This window comes from Mustela nivalis (genome assembly GCF_964662115.1).
Source record: "Mustela nivalis genome assembly, chromosome: 12".
Taxonomy (NCBI): Eukaryota; Metazoa; Chordata; class Mammalia; order Carnivora; family Mustelidae; genus Mustela; species Mustela nivalis.
In genome coordinates this window covers 75,604,975-75,624,804 of record NC_139031.1, presented here as the reverse complement: position 1 = coordinate 75,624,804, position 19,830 = coordinate 75,604,975, and the positions used below count along the sequence as shown (strand labels likewise).

The following is a 19,830-nucleotide window of genomic DNA, read 5'->3' as shown; positions in this document are numbered from 1 at the left end:
AATAATCCCCACCACACCGGGTGCTGGTGAAGATGAAATGACAACACACCGTCCTTATACCAATGCTTTGTTCATAATGAATCACCAGTGACTGTTAACTATTATAGGTTCTTTGCAAGCCTGATTTCTTTTGCATTGTTCACAGATTATCAATGCAATGTTCTTTTTTGATTTTTATTTATTTGTTTGACAGAGAGAGATCACAAGTAGGCAGAGAGGCAGACAGCAAGAGAGGAAGGGAAGCAGGCTCCCCACCGAGCAGAGAGCCCAATGCGGTGCTCAATCCCAGGACCCCGGGACCATGACCTGAGCCGAAGGCAGAGGCTTAACCCACTGAGCCATCCAGGGGCCCCATCAATGCAATGTTCTAATCTTATTCATCGTATCATGGGAACCAGAAAGCATCCCCTTTTTTCCCCTTCAATCTCTTTATTTTCAAACTTTTTGCATCTCTCTTTCTCCCTCTCTCTCTTTTGCCATTGTTTGGAGTTTAATATTTGTTTTCTGTTTCTTTTCTTAAGGTGAATTTTGAATACAGACAAATGAACAAATCTGACTTGTGCATATGATGGGTTGTGAAAAAAGCCACATAATTGAGTAATCACAATCCCTTATCAGGATAGAGAACTCTTTCATAATCCCAGAAAGTTGTCCCTCATATCTCTTCCCTGTTAATCCCCCCTCACCCATACAAAGGCAAAGTTCTGGTTTTTTTTCCTTTTTTTTACCTGTTTTAAAAATCCTAGAAAAATATAAAAACTCAAAAATAATATATTACCTTAACTCTTTAATTCATGAGATATAAATTCCAAATAAATATCAACATATGAAATGTATATTGGGTATAATGTTAATTCCATTTCCATTTCCATTCAACATCAAGTTAGGTTTTATTACTGATATTTCATCTGGTTTCAGAAAGTAAATTGTCTTAAAGACTAGTGAATATTAAAACCACAGGCATAATTTTTTCCTCCCAAGTTCAGAATAAAGGACTATAAGTCCCCTACATTCCTCTCATTACTGGAAGTATGAAAGAACCCAAGAAAAGAAATATCTTCAAGCATAAAATTTGACATGCCCTCCCTTTCTCTGTGAATATTTGTCTCTCTATGTATACACACAACCATATGCATATATAAGATGACTAAATATAACTCATATAAACTTTGCTTTGATATTAATTTAAATATTTAAAAAATTACCTTAGCATATTTCATTTCTTAAATAGTTTTTCATCTCTATATTTCAAGCCTTTCACAGGATCTTTTTAAAATAGTAAATACACATATGTTTGAGATCTTGAAGGTACCTTACTGTGATAAACTTTTTAAAGATATCTTACTGTGTTTAAATATAAATTGTCTCAAACTAGAGATAAACTAATTAGCATGAGCCATATGAAATTAATGTTTTTTATTTTTAGGGATTGACTTGTTTTAATACAAAACTGATTATAACCTACAGACCAAAATCTCCTAATTATGCTAATCAGTAGTTGATTATTGTAAATAATTAGCTGAAAAGTGTACACAAACACCTTTGGCATAATTTTCCTCATAAAAATAAAAAAATAATTGGGCTTTGTGTTTTATAATAATAATTTTATTAACTGATGTCAATATTATAAACATTTCACTGAAGTCAGTATGCATTTCTAAATAAAAGAAATACAGTAACCAAAAAGACAATCTGAAGAACATTTATACACTTACCTTTGTAAGTCAGCTTGAGTCGTGGAATATTTTGCTTAGAAGTTCCAATGACTGGAAGAAACAGCATGGTCATGCTTAGTATCATCAAGGCATGGAAAAGGTGAAAATCGTGGCTTTTGAACTTCGGTCTCTCATTTTTATTAGCAGTCATGATGAAAACAATGACCTCTTTCAAATGGTGTTAATTTAATCTAAAAAATAAGAAAGTGGCTATTAATACAGCAGTTTATAGATTTTCCTAGACTTATTAAGTTATAATTTTCTGAATGTGTATAGTTTTTAAAAATAATTTTTGTTTAGATCTTGCGAATTGTTATAAGGGAAATAAATCAGAAATAAATAATAAAACTTAGGTCTGCCTTTATTCAGATGCAGAGATCAAGACATAACTAAATTTCAACTATTTAGGATGATTAACATTTCTTCCTACATTAAAGTTTGTCTGTTTGTTCTAACATAAATGCAGAAGGATCCAACTCTTTCTAACTTGATGAGGTCTTTACTCAGATAGGAATACTAGTAGAAACCCATTCTTTCCCCAAATCATTCCCAAGGAAAAAAGATGTCTAAGCAAAAACAAATAAAAGCTGTTATTTTCAGGGAGTTCATTTCTTGTTTCTGATATAAAGATGTTTTAAAAGTCTACTTAAGGGGCACCTGGGTGACCCAGTCCATTAAGCATCTGTCTTTGGCACAGGTCACAATCCCAGCGTCCTTGGATTGAGTCCCGTGTCAGGCTCCCTGTTCCATTGAAAGCTGGCTTCTCCCTCTCCCTGTGCTGCTCCCCGCTGATTGTGCTGTCTCTCAAATAAAGAAATAAAATCTTTAAAAAAAATAAAAATAAAAATTCACTTAAAATTGGAAAAAATAGGAATGATTAGGTCGGGTCACCACCACAGATTTTAGGACTGGGATGATGCAATCTTACCCACACCGTATATACTACTCCACACAGGGCAATACTGAATAGAAAAACAAACTAATATAAAAGGGTTGATAAAAGAGAGGAAATTGTTATTAACTAGGCTGCCACAAATAAGCTGCCTTGGTTGTCTTTTTCTGTTTTTGATCACGACCTGAGCCAAAGTCAGACTGCTTCTAACTGACTGAGCCACCCATGCACCCCAGTTGTCTTTGTTAAGACATGGAATAAACTAAAACACATATTTCAAACTAAGACTGATAATTATACTTACAAATAATAGTCATCAAATATTTATATGTACCAGATACTTTTTGTTTTAAAGTGCTTTCCATAAATGAAATGACTTAATGCTGTTAAATTAACTAAACAAAGGAGGCCATTAGAACTCAGGTGGCTTTGATGAGGTTTGGCCTCCTTAAGCAAATGGAAATCTAAGTCAATAAATGCATCAAAATCATAAAATCAAAGCTTTAGGGATAACCAATTGCAAACAACCAATAGACCTTAGGCTAAAGCTGATTCTTTCTTTGCTTCCGCACTTTCCGCACACAAATCTTGTCCCTGACTCCTGAAGGAAAAGCTTTGCTAACCACTTCCAGTTTGGCCCTACATGAATCAATTTTTGCATAAAAAAACTTAAAGTTTTAAAATGTCTCAGTCTATCTTTTAATAATGCTACTACAGCCATGAAGGATGGATATTTACCTCATTTTACAGATGAGGAAACTGAGGTACAGAGTTAAATGGTTCTCCTAAGGTCACATGGCATATAAGAAGTAGATATAAATATGTGGTCAGGACTTGAGTTAGAGTTGGCCTCTTAAACCCCTAAGTCTTTGGGTGCTTTTCAGTATGGTAGAACAGGTGATCTTCAACTTTTGCAGTCTTCAACTTCTCTTCTTTCTCCACAAAGTTACCACTGCCTTTTTTTTTTTTTTAAACATATAATGTATTATTTGCTTCAGGGGTACAGGTCTGTGAATCATCAGTCTTACACATTTCACAGCACTCACCATAGTACATACCATCCCCAGTGTCCATAACCCAGCCACCTATCTTTCCCTCCCACCCCCCAGCAACCCTCAGTTTGTTTCCCGAGATTAAGAGTCTCTTAGGGTTTATCTCTCTCTCCAGTCCCACCTTATTTCATTTTTTTCCCTCCCTACCCCCATGACCCCCTGCCCTGCCTCTTAAATTCTTCATATCAGAGAGGTCATATGATAATTGTCTTTCTCTGATTGACTTCTTTTGCTCAGCATAATATCCTCTAGTTCCATCCACGTCATTGCAAATGGTAAGACTCTGGGGGTTTTTGATGGCTGTATAGTATTCCATTGTATATACCCCACAGAAAGAATCTTGCTATTCTTACTTCCCAGAAAGATTTCAGATATAGTACCTGCTTTAATTTCTGTCCAAATAATTTCTGTGTTTTCTTGGTAATAGCTGTAGCTATAATAAAAACATCTTTAAAAAATTACCTTAAGTAATTTTCTTATTATTTATTATTAAAGTATTCTATGTTTATGTGGTTTAGTTTTAAGCAAAGTGTAACATGAGTGAACTTTCTTATGAAAGATCAACTCTTTAGTAAATGCCTATGCATATCAGGGATCTAGTTACTTTGAATCTCAGAAGTCAGGATCAATCTGGGAAAATGAATTAAAATAAAATTTAGGGATGTACCGATTTATTTTTATACATGACAAGCATTTTAAGGACAGACAACAAATTTTATGTTTCATGAAATGTTAAATATGAATGCTAAATAAATTATATTTTATACATATTTTTAAATATATATTTATATTATAATAATTTAATTATCTTCAAAGATACCAACAGGAAGTACCTAACTATTCTGTCTTGTGTGTAATCTGTGCATATTTAATTCTTTGATTTAGAAAATTACTGCATATGTGAATCATCAAGTTAATTTAGACACTAATTTAACTGTGGCACCTGGGTGGCTCACTCAGTTAAGCATCCTACTTGATTTTAGCTCTGGTTGTGATCTCAGGGTTCTGGGATCCAACCCCAAATTGGGCTCCATACTCAGCAGGGAGTCTGCTTGAAGATCCTCTTCCTCTGCCTTTCCCTTTGCCCCTCCCAACCCTCTCCCCAACAACCTCCACTCATACATATTCTCCCTCTCTAAAATAAATTATAAATATTTTTAAAAAGTAGTATTATACTAAATATGCCACATATGAGATATTATATTCACATTTACTTGACATTCCTTGAGCAATATTAATTAAATATAATTTGAGAGAAAACAGAAATGTCCTTCTAACCAAAAAGATCTATGCCATCATTAGCAGTCCATGAAAATTTTAATTTTTAAAATTTCACTAACGTATAAAATAAAACACCAACAAAGTCCTTCTTTACATATTTAAAATAAGTTCTTAAAAAATAAATAATTGCAAAAATAAATAAATAAATAAATAAATATTTGCATTATTTTAAAGGTAGTAGAAGAAAATGTCTTGTTACTGCCACAAAACAGTCATTTTAGCTGCTCCACAGGAAAATTTATCAAGATTAGTTTTAAATTATGTACATTTTAAGTTACTCAATCTCTTCAGAAATGAATCTTGCAATCTTTCGATTTGTCATTTATACCAGTAAAAAATAGATACATTCTATTTTTGACTTACAGGTCCTCCTTAAAAACTTACTACTTTTATGCAAATAAGAACATACCTACAAGAATATATATGTAACAGTCATTAAGATCACAGCTGGTCCCCAACCATTTATTAAGATGAGGAAAAAAAAATAAGACTCTTCTCTGAAAGTAGTTGATTACATATAAATAAGTAAAGCACCATGAAATGATTTCTAAAATCAAGATAATTATGGGATGCTATGGAAGATAGCTCAAAGGAGTATCATATAGATTTAAGCAAGACAAGGATAGTTGCACAGAGGCCAGTGAAAGGAGAATGGAAAGCAAAAAGAGATAGTTTCAGAGGACAGTGATAACTCATTAACGGTTCTTGAAAAGCCAGAGCATTATAGACTTGGTTAGACTGCTATGATGAGAAGGGATAGAATAGCATAATCCAGAAAGGTGGAAGAGAGAGGACACCAAAGATGAACTTGACCTAACTGCTAAATGTGTCTGATGCCTGTTTTGATACCTAATATATTATGACTCAAATAATGCCATTACTCCACACTGCCTCTGATATTAGATCATATGTGCAGATTCTACGCATGTTCACCAGCGACTCTAATCCCATATGGCTGTTCCTTTCATTTTTCCCTTTATCTACACGTTAGCCAGAATATGGGTACTAATTGCGGAAGATCCATAGCTTTGGCATACACACATGTATTCCTTCACTTACCCTTCCTCCTACTTCCTATACCCTCCCCCAACCAAAGAAAAAAGGAAAGGTGAATGGAATATAGAATTTAAGTATATTAAGCTTCTCATTAGGTTTAGTTTTTCTGAGATTCTGGACATGTGAAATACTACCTTTTTCTTCATGACGTGCAACAAGGCATGTAATGCGAATGTATGTTTAGGTACACAGGCAAAAGAGAGGGAACTTTCCATGTGTGCATTTTATTAGCAATAATGACCTCAGTACAGGACCTTTCTTGGGAATTAATGACCAGTTGGGGTTAATGGCCCTTGGCTCTGTATTGAGATATCTACTCCTCCAACTGATCATTAATCGCTAAGACGTGCCCTGTGCCTCCAACACTATAACTTAAGAAGATTGATGTTTTGGTTTTCAATGAACAGTAGTCATACTGTTCCTTGTAACCCAACTCATTAATACTGTTAAATAAGTTAAAAATCAAAGTGCCGTTTTCCTGGCTACATGACATTCCGGTAAGTGCATGCACGTGTTCTTACATATGCTAAGGGTGAAAGACAAAATAAAACAAAAATCCTGAAACTGCCGGAACTTGTTTTTTTTAAACTTTAAATATTTTTCTACTATAAAACAGTCATTCTCCATAATCTGCTGTTCCTGATTCATTGTTTTTCTTCCCAACAATCCTCTGAATTCAATAGTTAATCTTTTAATTGAGGTAATTTATGGGTTAAATGGAGAGCCAACAACCTCTCCACTAATCTATTGATGTTTTGCCATCTTCCTTCCAGTGGATGTGGATGTGTGTGTGTGTGTGTGTGTGTGTTATGTATGCACACGTGTGTGTCCTGCATCTGGGAGGAATTACAGAGAGAAGTAGGTGTGATTTAACCTAAAGTGGGTGGATTTAGTGAATTGCATAGGTTATACTGCATGCTACTGTCTGTAACAAGCTCGACCTGGAGCCAATTAACTGAATGTAATCTATTCCAGATGTTCACTGGAACAAACAGCACTCTTGGGGATCTTCAGATGTGGAGCCAATGGAGAGTGTTCTGATTATGAGAGATTTTTACACACTGTTCCACTAAATCAGAGATCCAAATGCATAATCTAACATTCAAGAAGGCCTTGTGCCATTTCCCAAAGGAATACAAAGAGTCCAGGGCTTACTGGATGGATAGTAAGTCATCAAAAATATTATTTGAGGAGCAAGGGATATAAAATTTTATATGTGAATTTCATTGAGTTGCCTTATTTACTTATATCCGTCTATTCCAAGTGTCATTAAGATAATGTATAATTATGGTGAAAAATATATTCTATGCATAGGACAAAAATTTAAATAGGTAAGTCTTGAGACTAAAAATCTGAACACATAGGTTCAGGATTTTTTCTCAGGGGTGTGTGTGTGTGTGTGTGTGTGCGCGTGCGCGCGTGCACATGTGTATGTTGGGGAAAGAGGCAAAGAATCCTTGATTTTTTAATTTATAAAGGGTTATTGGTTCCTCATACCTTCGTGGTACACATAAGGTCACTTGAAACTTTTTTACTCATTCAAGAGACATGAGGAATCATGACTACACACAAATTAGTAGTATTAAGTGTATAGGCTTACTTTGGCTTAATTGTAGCTCATACTTTTGAATCACTATTTGATTAGATGGTTTTTCTGTAGGATACACAAAACTGATAAAATATTAGTAACACGACTTCATGGTAAGGATGGGGACAAGAAACCAGACAGAAATTATAGAAGAGACTTGAGAGTCAAAGAGACAATATAGGCAAACAAAGAGAAGCTTTTTGTTTGCGGAGGGCTATCTTATATTCCATGGATCAAGTACAATGATAACAAAGAAGAATGCAAGTGGTATGTATGAAGATCCACTAGGATAGGCGCTTGGAATGCTAAAACTTTCATGTACATGTATTTTATCTCATCCTTTCTAAATTTCTTTTTGCATGTTTTCTAATATATCTAATATCTTACTACTTAGCACAGTCAGGGGTATGAAATCACTGTGCAAGTGTATAGTACTCTCACCACTGACTAGAATTTATGGGGCAGAAAGTTTTCATTGAAAAATTTTAACTATTAATGGGATTCATTGTTTTAAGAAGTCAGGAATTCCTCAACGATTAGTATATTCCCATGGAGTCTGAGAGACCATCTGATGTTTTTAGACATCATGAAGAACATTTAATTAAATGTTAATTACTTCCTTAATCCTTATGGATATTTCACCATATACCAAACTAAACATGAATAGCATCAGTAATCAGCTATAAAGTTGAGCTGAATTCTTTGTAAGTAAAGATACACTACAGTAGTTACATTTTTATTTGCTGGGGTTTAATCACAATGTCTACATTTCTAAAATACACTGAAAATATTTCGTATAAATACCTGCTCAACAAAGCCCTTTTGTTACATGTTACTTGGGTTTACATGTCTTATAAGCTTGTACTTACAGCCACATCAAATTATATAGGATCTCAGCCCTAATGAATCCAGTTCAACAGAAGATAATAGTAAAACTTCAGTGCATACAAGTGTAACCTGTTAAGATTACTACTGTGGATGGCACTTTTTTCCTGAACATAACAGTAATAACAAAACAATGCTTGTAAAGGGGTCCTAAAGAAATAAAGTGTCCCTAAGGCCCAAATTGCTCAAATAATACAAAAAAAAAAAAAAAGGAAAAGCAAAAAACCACTACTGTAAGTGACTTTATGCTAGTCATCTTCCTTATCCTAAATTTCCTATCATTTTGCTACTCAAGGAAATACAGTTATCATCTCATAGGGTCAGAAAAAACACCAAGAGCATAATCTTACTTGGTCTCTCCTTTAATCTGATTACTCCACAATTCAAAGATTTAAGATTTTCCTTTTCAAAATCTCACACTAGAGAATGTTTTGTTCGATGCAACTTCTCACGACCAAGATCATGAGAAGATCTTAAAACGAACAGAGATCATTTTATATATCACTTTTTAGAATTCTGATATGCATTCTGAGAATTATAGAATATTTATAGGTATTCTATGGAAATAATTATAGAAATTATAGAATACTTGGCAAATTTCAATGTCTGCCCTTTATATTCAAAATATAAATGTATAAAATGGGGCACCTGGTTGGCTCAGTCAGTTAAGTGTCTGCTTTCAGCTCAGGTCTTGATCCCAGGGTCCTGGTATGTAGCCTTGCATCAGACTCCCTGCTCAACATGGAGTTTGTTTCTCCCTCTCCCTCTGCCACTCCCCCCGTCCATGGTCTCTCTCTCTCACTCTCTCTCAAATAAATAAAAAAATATTTAAAAATATTAATGTATAATTACTTTAATTGATTATTTTTTAAAATTTAACAACCTCTACCTCAAATATTCTGATACTTGACTCTCACGGTTTAAAAAAAGTTTTTCTTTTTAATAAATAGAATGTTAAATTAAGCAGGGCAGGTATTAATGCAATTAAGATGGCAAAATAGTTGTATTCTCTAGAAATAATAAAATAAGAATTAGCCATGTGTTTATTATCCAGAGGATCTTCTAATTTATTTTTGTGCTTTTATGTTTAAGGGATGTCATTATTATCAAAACTGAGTGATATTTTGGCGAAGATCCAAAAAGTTTAACTTCCTTTTCTGAAGTATACATCTAGATATTAATGTAGACATTGAGCTATATGTCCAATAAAGACTTTCCCAGACTTTACAATATTTATCTAATACTCCTGCTAATGTGATCAGCAAATAGATTTAAATCTTAAACTCATTCTTTAATGATAAAATGTACAAAATATTCTATATACAAACTAATCTCGTATTCGGATGGTCTCTGTGTCATCTAAAATAACCACGCACTAGGAAACTTTTCTTTCAAAGTAATACAGGTGTTCTATTATATTAAAAGATATTATCATGGCGTTTGTTTCTGTAAGGCTTATACTACTGTTGAAGCAATGCAAAGACACACAAAGAAAAGAGGATGGCACCAGCATAAGAATGATGGACAAGTGTGTAGAGTTAAGAATTTTTTGTTTCCTGACATGCATGGTGGTCCTGAGCTTTACAATTTTCACATGTATGCTGCATTTTTCAAATAAAATATTTATTGAACTAATTAATTATGTTAAAAAAGGAAATGTACAGAAATTTTTTACTACTTAATGCATACTTTCTAATAAGACTGTGAAACAGGAAATTCACCATATCCTCAAAAACAGTATACCGGGAATTATTAGTTACCAACCTATAAAAATTATATAAATGTTATACAAATCATTTATGTATACAAAATAGTATTTAAGTAATTTCCCACAGTGAGTCCAAATTAAAACATGGGTTTGCATTATAGTTAACTTAGAATCTCAAGCTTGTAACTATTGGAAACTAATAAATATTTACAAATGAATTAAGTCATGTTTTAAGACATAGAATATAGAATAAATATAAGGATTGTTTGTAAAGCTCCTCAACTTTTAAATAAACAGACCAAGAAATCCAATCAAACCTACCAGTAATTCCAATATTTAACAGCAAATTTTTTAAGCAAAAAAGGCTTATGGCAAGAAAAATTTGACCTTGAACTTCATATTCACATAAATTCTCCAGGAATGCATGTACTTTCAAGATCAAAACACTTAAAGTAAGGTAAATGACTCCTTTACGGCCTTTTTCTTTTTTTTTTTTTTTTTAAGGAAAAAAGATGTACTAAACACATTAACACTACTTGTTTCATCACTATTTAATGAAACACCTAGGGAAATAAACTTTTCTAGCACTATGAGGCATTCATTCCATCTGCATAGGGAGGAGACTTTAAATAATTCACTTCATAAACAGCACTACCTGGGAATAAAAATAGGCAGTGTGAGAAAAGAAACATAATGTCACACACAGACTTCAGTAAACCAGTCTTCAAAGTAGATTTTAATTTCATGGTATTTGAAATTTTATGACTCAGCTGGGTTAAATGGGTGATGCACATTAAGGAGGGCACTTGTGATGGGCACTGGGTGTTGTACGTAAGCGATAGGTCACTAAATTCTGCTCCTGAAACTAATATTACTCTGTATGTTAACTAACTAGAATTTAAACAAAAACCTGAAACAAACAAAAGTAAATAAAATAATTTTAACGTGATCAATGTTATTTTACTTGTTTTTAGCACACTGAATTCAACACAACTGATGACTATGCAAACAACAAGGCAGCCTTTCAACAAATAAAACATTTTCCAGCACTTTTGGCAGTAATAGTTTTTTTAAGGATTATTGTTTATATTTTCAGTGATGGTGACAGATGTTAATGGATTTAATCTTTATTTAAAATGTTTCATATGCAATTGTTATAATCCACATATTTTTATTTTCACTCAACAGTTTTGAACTTGGCAGATGAGGAAACTGTGGCAAAGAGACAGTACTTCAGTGGCCAAGGCTTCTCAGCCAGGATCAGATGCAGGGTCAATTGACTACACACACAGAGCCCCTCCAGGAATGCAAGCGAGGTGGGGCAGGTAGTGGGGGGAGGAGAGCCTATCCTGGGGTCCAACATTGTCTAGAGAATGTTTCTAAAGATGAAGAAGGGCTTTCAACCCAGTGACTGTGACTGCTGGGATGCTCCCAGTCTCTCTTTGGCAATGTCCAATAGGACATTTGCTATAGGGCAATGCTCTGGATCTTGTCCAATACGGCGCTACAAGCACACATGGCAAGTGAACACTTGAAAGGCAGGACATCTAGAAACTGGATTTTAAATTCTATTAAGTTTTAATGAGCTTAGATCTTTTTTTTTCTTTTTCATCTCTTTCTGGTGTGTAGGTCAGGGGCTAGTCTATCTAATCTAGAGTAGTAAAATTAGTATTTACTGGGTAATAACAGTAACAGTTCTGGGATAGTAAATGTAAGTACAGAACAAGAAAGGGCGAAACATTTTATTTTCTCTCTTTCTTTTTTTCCTGGTAAGAAAATCTAGGCATTAACTGAAAGAATTTATAAAGCATAATTATCTGTTTTATAGTTCTGAATGGAAAACTAACAGAGATTAACCCTAAAAATTTCCCTTTTCTTTCCCCTTAAACTTATTTGAGTAAGATGAAGACAAAGAACTCTTTCATCTTTCTATTTCAGTAGCATTGGGAACTATTTTTTACAAGCTAAACACAACTAATTTTTGTTTATAAAGGAGCTATTTCTTTTACATTTATTTGCATTTTTTAAAAAGATTTTATTTATTTATTTGACAGAATGAGAGAGAGAGAGAGAGCATGAGAGGAGAGAGGGTCAGGGGCAAAAGCAGACACACTGCTGAGCAGGGATCCTGATGTTGGACTCGATCCTGGGACTCCAGGATCATGACCTGAGCTGAAGGCAGGCGCTTAACCAACTGAGCCACCCAGGCACCCAATTTATTTGCATTTCTAATTGTGTCTTTCTTAGATGTCTATTGCAAAATAAATTTGCACATGCTCACTGTAGGGGGGATGCTAGCCCAGAAAAGGGCTAGGCACCTGGAAGATGGTTATCCATAATAAAAGTCTGTGAAATCTGTCACAGATTCTTTACCAGCTCCTATCGGAAATCAAGATGCCCCCAAACCCTGACAGAGTCAATATTCTCATATTTAGTTTAGTTCTACTACTAAAACACTAACAATAATTTAAAAAATAGAGTTACAACTTTTATAAATAAACTGACATTATAATTTCCATTTTTCTACACTTAGAGGGTTGCATTGTTAAATTTCTTTTATTTACATTTCTAAATGGCCCCAGTTATAACTGTAACTCTGGAGGGACACGTCAGAAGTAGAGAAAAGGTAATTAAGCACGCAGGCACAAAGCTCAGCTCTGCCATTTGCCTTCTGTTTCTCAATAAAGTTACTTAACCTCACTGTGTCTCACTTACCACACCTGAAATAGCAAATAATATGAGTATTTAACTCGTATGTTGTAAATATTAAAAAAACATGCTGTAAAGCACTCTATTATGCCCAATACATAGTAAGTGCTCAATGAGTATTAGATCTTTAGAAATCATTATATTCCATCTGTCTTCATTTTCCATTAAAATTCTTTTTAAGTACAAATGCAAATTATGGTTATAAAGACATTTAATAATGACCTAAATATATATCTACAAATTTTAAGGCCCGTAAAATAAAGATACTTAGGAAAATAATATATAACCTCCAAGAATATGAAGACAAATGAAGAAAGTATTTGAAGAGATCACCAAAAAGGACAAATGAACACCACAGCAAACGAACAAATTCCATTTTTATGGTGTAAGAGGAGGCTGTCAGTGATTGTTTGAATTTTGTTATAAAGGATAAGACATTGTACCTCAAATGTTTCCAGTGCTCTTCATTTAAATTAGATCACATAATTTATCAGGAAAGGGAAAGAAATAAATACCCAATAAAATAATAATTTCATATAAACCTTAAAATCAAAGTAGAATAAGGATTGGTGAGTACATATAAAAAGATGAAAATAATTAGGGTTCTTTTGGTGTGTTTTTTTTTTTTTTTTTTTCTCAGAAAGGATACTAGTATCAAAGGGGGAAAAGGGAATTTAAATAACTTTGTGGGCTATGCAGAATTGAAGGGTATAGTATACTCAATGGTATATTCAAAGTATAGCAATAACATACGTCTATAATTCAATTTAAGATCTTTTTAGTGGATCTTAAAACACTTAATACAAAAAATTAAGTATTTTGGGGTTTTTATGCAGCTATCCAACCTGTTTCACTCAGTGTATTATTTTCCATTCCTAACACTAGCCTTTCCTTTTAAAATGGGTATAAAGATCTTTCATGAACTTAGCTCTTTGTTTTCCACATTCGTTAAAACAATTTACTCTGCCTAATTACGATGCCACTTTAGAAGTTTACATGCTTTATATTGGATAAATTATGATATCCTTTGACACATGTATAGGATTATTTTAAATAGTTAATTTAAATAATTTCCCTGCATCAAAAAATAACTAGATCTAAATGCAGCTATATTTTATCCAAGATCAATTCTTACAAGTATTTTTACTTACATTAAAATTGTTAATTTATTATAAAATGAATTTTAAAATTCATACCAACTCATAAAACACACTTGATCCTATCAACACCCTATGATTATATAACATAATATAGCAAAATTTTCTCTGATATGTAACAGGAGTTTAAAAATAATTTTTAGTTTATAATAACCCAGAAAACAACAAAGCAGTATCTCCTGACTGAAAGCACAGCAAAATTAGTTATTATGTTCATATTCAATTAGGTTTAAGTAAATTAAAAAAATAACTTTGATTACATTTTTAAATCATTCCAACACTTTTCAAAATTGCTATATTTACAGCATACCAAAGATTTGAGGTTGTCTCTCTCACAGATTCAGAGTTCACCTCTTAGAGCATCTTAATATATCTGCTAGCCCTAAGATGGAACATAAAAGCACATATTAAAAAAACCTTTCCATATTCAATAATTGTTTCTGTATATATTTGTGTAAGTATTCAATGTTTCTATAACATGAGCTTTACTGCCCTTAGAATGCATATTTCAATTCACGTTAATTAGAAACTAGTAAAGCTAAAAATAAATGACAATATATTGTGTAATACCAAATAACATTATTGTAAAATGATTAAATATTGTTTTATAATACAAGTTTTAAACTTTCTTTATATATATCTTCCTATGAAGATATTATATATGTAATATTTTAAAAATATGTTTTAATATACTATTTAATATATTCTATATAATTATTGTGTATATAATAATAAGTATTTATGTATTCTATATATTTTTATGTATACTGTGTGTGTGTGTGTGTGTATGTATATAATACACATATATATATATGCAGGGTGGGGCAGAGGAAGCATGGAGCCTGACACAAGGCTTGATTTCATGATCCTGAGTTCATGACCTGAGCCAAAACCAAGAGTCAACCTTTAACTCACTGAGCCACCCAGGTGACCAGAAGATATTGACTCTATAATTCCTTCAGAAACAATGTTGAATATACTAGATGTGCAGCAGTGAAACACAGTGTGAACCTTGTTGAAGAGCCATGGGTAGTAAAGCAAATTAATTCCTTATACCTCTACTCTCTTAATACTTACAAGGGAGTAGTTTCTGGGCTCACACACTTTTGTATTTAAAAAGCAACATACAAATGCCCAGTGCATGAGCAGTCTGCCTGTGTAAAGAATGGACTGGGTACAGGGTGCCTGGGTGGTTCAGTTGGTTAAGCAGCCTGCACTTGATATCAAGTCAGATCATGATCTCAAGGTCCTGGGATTGAGCCCTGCCTTGGGCTCCACGCTCAGGAAGGAGTCTGCTGGAGGATTCTCTCTGCCCTCCCTTTGCCCTGCCCCTTCTTTTACATGCTCCCTCTCACTCTCTCTAAAATAAATAAGTAAATCTTAAAAAAAAAAAAAAAAATGAGGCTGCTGCCTTACGAAGTGAAACTGATCAATTTCTATTTCTTTATCAGACAGCCCTGTATTTCTAAACACCCTCTGATGTTTCTCATGTAAACTTATTTTGCCTTTTGTTTTGTTTTGCATAACATGTTTTGTATGTTCCTTTGAAGTTGAAGCCTGTTCTGAATATTTGGCCATCCAGTTACCCCTTCTACCCTCACAGCCATCCTTACCAAGTTCCCTATTAACCAACATCAGTTTCTTTTTCCTTCCTCCTTTTTGAGATATAATTGACATATAACATTGTACACATTAATATCAGTTTCTGAGCTGTGTTTAATTCCATCTTTGCACCCTCTGCTATATGTGAAGAACTGGATTTAAATGGCTATCCCAACTCTTTTAGGATAAGCAAGGAATTCCTGTGTTTAGCACATAGCTACAGGTGGACATTTCCCCATTTTTATTTTTTACTAGAGAAAATGTTTTATCCACATGACCTCGAAAGTTTCACTAAAAAATGAAATCAGCCCTGTAGTTTGGCTTTTTAAATGCAGAATTCACTTTAGGTAATCTCTCAAAATCCTCAATAATTCAGTTCATTTATTTTTGCCACATGTTATAGCAACTGAGATAAAATTCTTGAGTCTCAGGGAGGTGACACAGCCTAAGAAATCAAGGCTTGGCTGTGCAATGATTCAGGTTGCAAATCCATTTTCACTACTTATCAGCTTTACACCCTAAGAGAATTCACTTAATTTCTCTAAGTCCAGTTCCCTCACCTATATAATGGATTCTCAGTTCTTATCAAATATGACTGTTGCAAGAATAAAATGAGATAATGCAAGGAAAGCACTTAGTACTTTGTCTGGCACATAACTAGCTCTCAAAAAAAAAAAAAAAAAAGCTTTAGTATAAAGCTTTTTCATTTTTGCATGGACTGTGATAGCAACTATTTTCCCGAAGATAGAAAGTGAATATAAAACTTAAAAGGAAGCCTGAAAACTCCCATGTACTCCTATTATGATTGCAGATGTGTTTGTATAACTTGACATTAAAGTTCCCAACCTCATTCCACAATGTAAATTTTTTCAATGTATAATCAGATAAAAATCCCTATTAAAATAATAATAATACATTATTTTTTTTAAGCTAAGAATTTGTTGGGCCATATGCACTGCCAAAATGAAATCCTAACCAAAAGAACACACTTAATTGCTTTATTCGTTATGGAAATTGTTAGAAAATAAAAATAAAGGCAAAATAAAACAAATATTTTTGTTTGAGAACATTCAACTTGGCATTACCAAATATGTTTGCAAAAAAAGTTTATGGAGGAAGTCTCAGAAGTGAGATTAATATTTATAAACAGTTTTGACAGTCAGCCAATCTAAAGTTACTCCTGAAAGCTTATTTGGATATTGTTAAGAGCCAAAAGAGTTTATATACATAAAGAACTTTAGCTTTAATTATAACTGCTGTACTTTTCCAGAGTATTCAAAACACTGAAATGTTATAGTATAGTACAGTTTAAAGACCTTTCCAAATAATATTTAGGCCATTCCATACATCTCACAAGATTTGTATTTGTTCTTTCCAGAACAAGTGTAATTTCCATCTACAGACACTTCCACTTTTTCAGCCACATGAAGGCAAGGACATCAATCACATTCACCACTCTATCACCAAAGCCTAGCACAGTGCCTCGCAGAAAGTAGGGGAGGAGCATATATTTGTTCAACAAATGAAAGAAGCCATCATTCTCTTTTTTCCTTTATCAGCCCACTTCTGTGGCATACGGTAATAAGTAGCTACAATCTCTGTATATCATTCCTATGTGTGATATCATGATGACTCAAAAAATCTGGCAAGCTTCAAGAGTCCTAGAATCACATGGAAACTTTGTCAGACCAAATTAGAATGACCCATAGCTGCTACAAAGATCCATATCAAAAATGAAAAAAAAAAAAAAGAGAGAGAGAGAGAGAGAAGAAAAGAAAAAAATTAGAAGGAATGACTGAATCAGAAACATTCTTGGTATTTTGGTATTTCTGGATATCTTTTTTTTCAAGAGGGTTCAGAATCACATTTTTCTATGACCTCACTTGAGAATGTTACGGAAAACCCCTGTATGGAGAAAGGCCATGAAATGTGAAGAATTTGAAATTTGGAGTTAAGTAAGGTTAGGTACGAATTCCAGTTTTACCACTTTCTGGACAAGATTTTCTTAGAAATTTAGGAAACACTGTCATCATGTTATGTTTTTCATTTTGAAGTAATATATATTAAAATCCTTATCCACAAGTAGGCGTAAAGTAAACCTTAGCCATTCTGAGGATAATTCTTTATTACAGATTAAGATAGCTCCACTCTCCCAATGGAGTGTGATCTGTCAGTGAACTCTGTTGGTACTTACGATTTGGAAGCAAGCAAATGCTCCTTAATGATTTGGAAAATTCTGAGGTTCACCCCTTTCCCCCATCCCCGTGGTCTCAGTGGAGAAACTTTCATAAGGAAAGGTTATTTTAATGTGATTCTTTCTTTACTATCACCTTTATACTCCTTATTTCTATCTTTGGTCAGTTACTGACCTTTATCTAAAAGACAAAGCAGAAAACTGAACATCGGTAGAAATTAAGCACATATTAAGAATTTTCCATTAAGGGGCACCTGGGTGGATCAGCCAGTTAAGCATCTGCCTTAGGCTCAGGTCTTGATCCCAGGGCTTTCGGCTCAGCAGGGGGTCTGCTTCTCCCTCTCCTTCTGCCCATCTCACCACTCATATTCTCTGTTGCTCTCTCTTTCTCTTAAATAAATAAATAAAATCTTAAAAAAAAAAAAAGAATTATCTGTCAAGCATCCATCCTGTCTTTACAATTTCCACATTCCTAGAACATTCATAGCACAAACCTTTTCCCAAGTTAATGTACATCCAGATTAAAAGAGGATGGGAGAACAGTGTCTAAGTGGTAAAATATGCAATCCACTTGAGAAAAAAGTAGAGAAGTAAAGATTATTGCTGTCCTAGGCAAGAAAGAATGTGAAGTTCAATTATAATATCACATGCATGTGTCTTTTGGAATGTCAAAGAACAGCAAAGAATTCTTGATCATAAAACAAGAAGAAAAGATATCTTCCTATACTTGGCACTTCAAAAAATTCATTTTTTCAGACATCTCTTTAATAAAACTTACATTGCATTACTCCAATAAAATTAAGAGTTCTCTTTGCAAAAGGCATCTTGTGTACTATTTTAGTTATTTGCTCAAAAATGGCTGACTGCCACAGACTGTGATAAGCATCAGTATTAAGTAGTCTTACAACTTTGATTTTTTAAATATTGCACTTGAGTCCTTTAAAACAAACATATATAACATCTATCTGGTGCAGAAATTCAGACACTTCAGGAAAAACTGTCACAATCTATCAATGGCATTACAAAACTAAGTGTAGAGTATTTAAATTATACCTTAGTCTATGACTGTTTTTCTTTGTAAAAAGGGTAAAATCATTACCATCAGAAGGCAAATTATGCCTTATTATTGCGAAAAATAAATTTACATCAACTAGAAGAAGACATTGTCAGTATTTTGCTCTTCACAGATTTTTGTCACACAAACTCAACTATTAAAATGTGACTTTTTAAAATATATGTCAGCTTCTCTGGTTATAATTTTGTAAAGGACACAGAGAACACAGGCAATGAGTCACATTATAGCAGAAAGAGCACTGAGTTAAGGGTCTAAAGACGTGACTGAAGTCCTGGGTTTATCTCATGCAGGACATCTTGTCTTTAGGAATTTAATCAACAACTCAGAGACTCCTTTTATATAAAGTTAATATCTTGACATGTCACTGACCTAACGTGGATATTAGGTAGTTCTCCTAGGTAGTGCATATAAATATTTCATATAAATATTTCAAAAATGGCTAACAGACAATATATATAGCCCTAACAGCCCCTTTACACAGATTTGCTTTTTCAACTTCATTTCAGAAAGTTTATTTTTAGGTCTATTCTAATTTTTTCTTTATCAAATAGACAAGAATACACACTTACACACACACACACACACACACACATACCCCAAGAGGGAAAGGTAAAGAATTCTCTGTTACATCTGTTTTTTAATTACCAAACAAGGTTGTCGTCTGTGTCAGTGATGCCATCTCATAATGTACATGCCATTTAACCTCCAGGATTAATTTGTTCCACTCCATTTTCAAGGCCACTAAAGGAGCCTGAGTTGCTCTGACTGTAAGCCTAAATTACTACAATTGGTATTCTGGACTCTGTCTGTACTTCAATCCAGGCAGTGCCTGCCGTTTCCAGATTTGTTTTCTTAAAGTGCTTGCTTTCAAAATGCCATTTCTAATTTAAAATATAAACACCCTAGTTTGGCATGC

General features: G+C 33.6%; 1 protein-coding gene across 3 annotated transcripts in view; it reads right to left on the bottom strand.

The window, feature by feature from the left end:
- The window catches only part of SEMA3D (semaphorin 3D), a 207,602-nt gene that overhangs the window by 125,219 nt on the left and 62,553 nt on the right, over positions 1–19,830 (bottom strand). For all 3 annotated transcript variants that reach the window (XM_082692540.1, XM_082692541.1, XM_082692539.1), the window contains one exon: positions 1,716–1,906. In XM_082692540.1, coding sequence (XP_082548666.1) covers positions 1,716–1,866 — 151 coding nt within the window. In that variant the 5' untranslated portion in view covers positions 1,867–1,906. The remainder of the gene's footprint in view (positions 1–1,715; positions 1,907–19,830) is intronic.